The sequence below is a fragment of the Lathamus discolor genome, chromosome W, assembly GCF_037157495.1.
Source record: "Lathamus discolor isolate bLatDis1 chromosome W, bLatDis1.hap1, whole genome shotgun sequence".
Taxonomy (NCBI): Eukaryota; Metazoa; Chordata; class Aves; order Psittaciformes; family Psittacidae; genus Lathamus; species Lathamus discolor.
Genome location: NC_088908.1, coordinates 29,389,216 through 29,396,446, shown reverse-complemented (window position 1 = coordinate 29,396,446; position 7,231 = coordinate 29,389,216). Strand labels below are relative to the sequence as shown.

At 40.8% G+C, this 7,231-nt stretch overlaps 1 protein-coding gene across 2 annotated transcripts; it reads right to left on the bottom strand.

The window, feature by feature from the left end:
• Positions 1-513: 513 nt before the first annotated feature.
• Positions 514-5,965, bottom strand: LOC136004285 (uncharacterized). 2 transcript variants are annotated; one of them, XM_065660644.1, is made up of 3 exons: positions 5,790-5,965; positions 2,833-3,900; positions 514-2,580 (listed from the first exon to the last, which is right to left on the bottom strand). In XM_065660644.1, the coding sequence occupies exons 2-3, from the start codon at positions 3,553-3,555 to the stop codon at positions 2,074-2,076; spliced, it is 1,230 nt and encodes a 409-aa protein (XP_065516716.1). In that variant the 5' UTR covers positions 3,556-3,900; positions 5,790-5,965; the 3' UTR covers positions 514-2,073. The 2 variants fall into 2 exon arrangements, with proteins under 2 accessions (XP_065516716.1, XP_065516715.1); XM_065660643.1 differs by having other exon boundaries at positions 514-3,900.
• Positions 5,966-7,231: the final 1,266 nt, after the last annotated feature.

Sequence of the window (7,231 nt, the reverse complement as noted above, 5' to 3'; positions counted from 1 at the left end):
ATCTACTGCGCGTGCTTCAAAGGCTGCCAGAAGTGATGAAGATTGTTGGAAGAAGTAAACGACCCTCAGAGACCACCACCACAATTCTGTACACATGCGGGGAACTTTCTGGAAAATGATGTAATGTATGTATGCCCAGGGTCTATATAAGAACGGCTTGTGTAGCAATAGAGAGGCACACGTTAGGAGGAGCTATCCCCTGTGTTTCCCAGCACCGCAATAAAGAATACCTGCTTGTCAGCTTGAAAACTTTGTTGGCAAGTTTGTTCCTGGAGTTTTCTCCGAATCAGTTCCCAGGCTGAAATTAAAAACACAGCACTGCACCAGCTACTAAGAAGGAGAAAAATGACTGCTACAGCTGAACTCGGGACAGTATCCACCATTTATTCTATACTACTTAAGTCATGCTTAAGTCCCACATTTTTCAATATACAATCACTTTTTGTCTCTTGATATATGTATATATATACACAAACACAAAGAGAGAGAGAAAGATATCATTCTTTGATACAGACCATCCCTGTAACATCCGCTGAGTTCATTCAGTCCATGATGTAGGGCTTCATCTGTTGTAACAGTCTTTCAGGGCAGGAGAGATGGTGTGTAGTGTTGGATTATTGCCTGCTGGTGACAGTGCTGAACTGATAGAGTGACTGCTGAGCTCTTCTGGTTTCATCTAAGTTCATTCTTTGTTGTGGTGATGACTGCAGGGAAGTCAGGGTCAGTCGATGGTGACTTGAGGACAGTTCTGCTGCTGCTACCAGGTTTCCCATGACTTCATGCCCTGATGATGCTCATGACAACACATATCTTCTTAAAGCTCAGAGTAGTAGATATGGGCATTTAGGTGATGAGCTATACAAGTTGTGGGGAGTGAAGGTGATAAGATTTGCATGAAAAAGAGTTTGGGAATGAGCTCTGAGGCCTTGGTGCTTGACAAGCCCTGGTGTTAGTGTAGGAACAAACACATAACCACCGGAATGGTTATATGAGGTGCTTTATTGCAGCGCTGGGAAACCAGGGGCACGCGCCCAAATCTGGCTTCGACTTCATCACATCGCGTTCGCAATTTATACACTAAAAATTTCGTAACTAATACATATTCAACACGGATTACAACATTAACTAATACATATGCATCAAGGATTACCACATCAGTCTATTATGACATCAGCCCCTTCTGCGCTTGCGCAGCCCCCTCTGGTGGTCGTCCTGATGAAGTAAGGAGTCTTCCTCGGCTTGTCCTTTTCACCTTTTCGTTCTTTGGACATGTCCCAACCTTTCTGTGGATGTTAGCATTTTTTTATCTTCCCTTGACTGCCTCTGGTATGTGTAGGTTCTGCTTGGGTAGAGTTTCACAATACATACTTCTCCAAATCCACCATACACCCTTTACCATATATGGTTATGTTAGTTTTTGCTACTAAGACTACCATTGTAACATTTATTATAGAGTAACCATGATACAAAACTGCAAACAAAACTGCAAAGTTATAACCATCTTCTAATATACAAAACCTCACTATTGATTTTTAGATTTTTCAAATATAATCATTTCCACTATTTTATATGATTATTTTATCATAAAACTTCACTCTTTTCTAACATTTCCCCCCTTTGAAAATACTTCACTCAACTTAAGTAAGTATTTTCATTCTTTTAGGTAGCTGTCTCCTGATAGGTAGGTGGAGGTGTGGGGTACTTTGAATGTTCCCTAGTTACTGCTCCTATAATTCAATGGGTCCATGCACTGCTTCGGGCTATTTCCTTTCAGATGCAAAGATACATTAGATATATCATTAAGAATATAATCAGTATTACGATTACAGTTTGCACGAGGGAACGGACCCATACCGTGAGGTGAAGGCCCAAACTATCAAAGAGTGCTCTGACCCGATTTTGTTCAATATACTCTTTTTCTTTTTCTGCTTCTTGTTCAACTTTGGTCAACTGGGTTTTACTCTGATTCGTAACAGAGCTGTAGGTAATGCTTGTGGCCATTTTATTTTGGCCTCTTGACATATTTTACTGATTTGTCTCTTTATTGTTTGATTCATCTTTTCTACCTGTCCACTAGATTAGGGCCTCCAGAGGGTATGTAAATTCCATGATATCCCTAATTCTTCCCATCTCAACTTGCCTTTTTACTATTGGATTATTTTTCAAACAAATTTCACATTTTGACCCCACTGCTTTTGCCATAATTAGCATCTGTGTGGAAATTATTCCTCGTTTTAAATAAGTTACCAATGCTTCCGCACCCCAGTGACATTTTTGATGTTCAGTTTGTAGGATTTTTCGCATTATTGCTGGTGGTACTATTACCTGTCCAGTTGTTGTTGTATACCACCCTTCAGAATTCTTTTGAGTCTTTAAAAGTTCTGCCAACTTTTCATCTACTTTTGAATATTTTGGGTCTTGTGAAAGATAGGTATGGAGTGGGCTTACCTTGAGAGGTATCAGGGCCATCATGTTCCATACCTTTTGGGCAACTTGTCGAGCTGTCCGATCTGCCAGTGTATTTCCTTCGGATATCTTCGAAGTTCCTCCTTGGTGTGCTTTACAATGCATAATGGCTACCTGTTTGGGTTTTTGTACAGCAATTATCAGTTTCAAAATTTCTTCTTGATATTTTATATTAGTCCTTTGTAAAGACAACAGTCCTCGTTCCTTCCATAATGCTCCATGTATATGTCCTACACCAAACACGTATTTTGAATCAGTCCATACATTTACCTTTTTACCGTCGCTCAGTTCCAACGCTCTTGTAAGAGCTGTCAGCTCTGCCCGTTGAGCTGATGTTCCAGGAGGCAATGCTTTTGCTTCAATTACCTTTTGTTGCGTTGTCATAGCATATCCTGCATACCGTGTCCTGTTCTCCACAAAGCTGCTTCCATCTGTGAAAAGTTCCCAGTCCGGTTGCTCAAGAGGTACATCTTTTAAGTCCGTTCTGGTTGCATATGTATGCTCGATGACCTCTATACAGTTATGTTCAAGAGTTCCTTCCTCTAGGTCAGTTCCTAGAAAAGCTGCTGGATTTAACAAATTAGTAGTCTTTAGACTTACATCATCTTGTTCTGTTAAGATTGCTTGATATTTCATCATTCGGCTAGGGGATAACCAATACCCCCCTTTTTGTTCTAAGACAGTTGTTACCATATGTGGTACAAACACTTCAATATGTTTTCCCAGAGTCAGTTTTCTGGCCTCCTGTATTAGAACAATAGTTGCCGCTACCGCTCTTAAACATGAAGGCCATCCTGCACTTACCGGATCCAGTTGTTTCGAAAAATATCCTACTGGTCTTTTCCAGCTTCCAATTTTCTGGGTTAATACTCCCAACGCCAATCTCTGCCTCTCATGGACAAATAACTGAAAGTCCTTTGTCAAATCTGGGAGTCCCAATGCTGGTGATTTTGTTAACGCCTCCTTCAGTCTTTTAAAGGCCTCTTTCTGTGGTTTGTCCCAAACAAAAGCATGTGATTTTTGAGCTTCATACAGGGGTTTAGCAATGAGTCCGTAATTCATTATCCGCAACCTGCACCATCCTGCCATGCCCAAAAATGTCCTTAACCCATGTAAATTCCGTGGTTCTGGAATGGCACAGATTGTCTCTATGCAGTTTTTATTCCTAACTGGTTCAGGATTTCAATAGTCACTTTTATGCATAATGATTTCTGTTCTGTTGCAATAAAGATGTCATCTACTTATTGCAATAAGAGATATTGTGATCTTGGTACCTGTACCTTTCTTTGAATAGTCCATGCCTCCAGTTCCTTAGCCAATTGATTCCCAAAAAGGGTTGGACTGTTTTTGAATCCTTGTGGTAGTCTGGTCCACGTTAATTGTGTTTTTCGTCCGCTCTGTGTATTCTCCCATTCAAATGCAAACAATTTCCTGCTATTTTTATCAAGAGGAATGCATAAGAAGGCATCTTTTAAATCAATTACTGTAAACCATTTATATTTTTCCTTCACAGATGTTAACAGTGTATAAGGATTTGCTACCACTGGGTGGATATCTTTTGTTATTTCATTTATTGCCCTCAGATCCTGTACTAACCTATAGGCACCGTTTGGTTTTCTTACTGGAAAAATTGGTGTGTTATATTCTGATTCACATTCTTTCAAAATTCGATATTTCAAAAATTTCTCAATTATTTTTATAATCCCAAATCTTGCCTCTAGCTTCAGTGGATATTGTTTAACTCTTACTGGCCTAACCCCATCTTTTAGTTCCACTGTTACTGGTTGAGCTGCTTTTGATTTTCCCGGGATTTCTGTTTCCCAAACTACTGGTATCACAGCCTCTTCTACCTCTTTTGGTATTTGAGCAATGAGTTTTTCTTTAAGAACCAAGATCTGTCCTGCTTTTGATTCGGGGATTTGCATTATTAATTCACCATTTTCAAAAATGATCATTGCATCCAATTTGGCCAATATGTCCTGTCCTAAAAGGGGAATGGGGCATTCAGGTACATATAGAAATTTGTGTGTTAATTCCTTCCCTCTAAATCGCAGATCTGGGGGCTGCAAGAATGGCCGTATTTCCTCCTTCCCTGTGGCTCCCACAATTGTCGTAGTTCTTTCCCCTAACCCCCCGTGTAAATCATTTAAAACTGAATATGTAGCCCCTGTGTCTATTAAAAATTTTACTTCTTTTTCTCCCAATTGGACTTTCAAGAGGGGTTCTTTATCTTTCCCCCTGCCTAGTCAGCTTTGATTATCAAGTTCTCCTAGCACCATCGTTTTAGCTACATTAGATCCCATAAAAGGATTCCCTGGAGACATAAATTGTCCTCCCCTAAATGGGCATTCACTTTTTCAGTGTCCCTCTTGTTTGCAATTTCCACATTGATCATATCCTATTCCTTTTACATTCATTCCCATTTTTTTTTTTTTTTTTTAATTACAAAATCCTCTTCCTTCCCCCTTTCTTCATTTAATGCCAGTGGGGCTGATGGGGCAACTGTCAAATCCAAGCTTTCAATATCTTTCTGATGTTGTAAATTATTCTTTAAAGCAAGACACCCCATACACCTTTTCTCAGTAACACATCCCTTACATTGTTCATTAGTATTTACCTTAACAACCATTATTCCATAGGATTTCTGACATTCATATTTTTATTTTTTTCTTTTTTTTCCTTTTTTTTTTTTTAAGGTAAAGAAAAGATCTACGTATGGTACCTCGTCCCATTTTCCTTCCCTTTTGCAATATAACAACAACAGTAATATAGTATTGTACTGCAAAGTCCCATTTTCAGTTCATTTCTCCTGATCCTCCAGTTCATACTGTGTCCACCATACATTACAGTAATCAATTAGTTTGCTTTTCCGTATACTCTGTCCGAATCCGCCCTCCTTCCAATGGCTTAAAATACAACCTAATGGAGACGACTTAGGGACCGATGGCATTTTGTAAATACGAAGAGATCTCCAAAACATGCACACACATTTGCCACTATGTTACAGAAATTATACAGACAAATGCTGATCCTGCAGCACAAATACCAATACTATAACCACGTTTGCCGAACCTGCAGAGCTTTCGCTACTGTCTAACGGACGGCGCCTAGGCTTACCCCGGGAGCTCCCTAGCCCCAGCCAAGCGCAGCTTTCGCCGCATCTAACAGGCAGGCTTTACCAGACCAGACTTCACCAAACCTAGTGCAGCTTTCGCCATGTCTATCAGGCAGGCTTATCAGAAGTCGGTACTACACTTTACATTACTACACTTTACATTACTCAACAATCGGTACCGTAACCAAAGTAACCAAATTAAAAGCACCTTTCTTACTGTATCAGAGGTCTGTCGTGAGCAGCGGAGGTCGGTCGGGGCTGATAGCTCCCCAAGAAAATCCTTGCGTTCCCCTCTTTTTGTTTTATATATCTTTTAGATGACCCTACTTGAGCAGGACTAGATCGTACCTCCAACATATGCCAGCCACAGCCTGCTGGGCCTGCCCTTTTTCTCCTGGATGGCTCTCTGATAACAGGGGAGGCCATCCCTCACATCAAGGTCTGGCATGGCATGTGTCCCCACCGCTCCACACCAGCTGGGTTGCAGCCAGAAGTGGAGCTAAAGGTTCTTCTTGGTGGCAAACACAGAGGCCAAGCCAGTCTTGCCCTTGACTGTGGTAGCAGGCATTTGGCCAACCTCAGTCCTTGCGCCTTGTTGTCAATGCAGAGTTTCACCTGCTTCATCCAGTAACAAGTCACTACTATGGCAAAGCACATACAGATTTACATTAACAGAGTAACTCTTACAGGGTGCAGCAGCATGTTGAAGATGCTGATGGCAGCGAGGGACTAGCCAAAGAAATTTCTTACCAGTGGAATTCTCCCACCCTCTTAATTTGTTCCATTAACTGCTTTATAACACTACCGTCATATTAGAATCTTTCTAGCTTTTGCCTTAGCAATTTCTAGCAGCTGCTGCAAATTTGCATGCTCTAACATCTCTTTTGCAAGTGACAAATCCATACAATACAAAGTGTAGTTTCTTATTAGCAACTGGCTAGTAAATACAGGTGCTTTTATACACAAAATCACAGCCTCTAATAATAGCTACTTTACAAGTACACTTATTCAAGTTGTTACTTTTCAGTTGCCTCCAAGTGATGTTTTGCAATCATTAATTTTTCTCTGATTCTGCTTGGGGTATTCACGGTTGGCTCCTGTAGCCAAGGCATTGGGTTTTTCCACTCATCTGTCCAACTCATGGCAAGGCTTGACAAACTTTGCAGGCAGCTGCCATGGACCTGTAGGTAGGAGGACACAAGGTTAAAGTGTTTCCTTAAAGTAGAGGCATTCTGATGCAAAAGGAATGTAAAGCAGCTGCAGAAGTAAACTGCACATTTTTTTTTAATTATTTTTTTTTTCTTCTTTCTCTGCCACCCTGATGCTGCTTAGGTGACGGCTGATAAAGCTTGTGGTTGCACTACTCCTCTCGCTTTTTCAGTTAGCAGTTCTTGTTTCAAGCCATCTGTTCCTCCAAGTCGTGGATTCACCCCCAGGTTACTTTAAACACACTAAGCAAGGTTCCTACCATGTGCCCACTGTGTTGCAGGCGCTCTTTAGGCTTTGTCTCTGGTGTCTCTACAAACTGCCTCAATACTTCAATAGATGGAGAGGTATATTTTTTGTTTCTTGGGGTTTTTTGGTGGTCTTTTTTTTTTTCTGAAGTTGTTCACCCTGCTTTGCAAGGGTACAAACGGCAGCCTGCTCGGC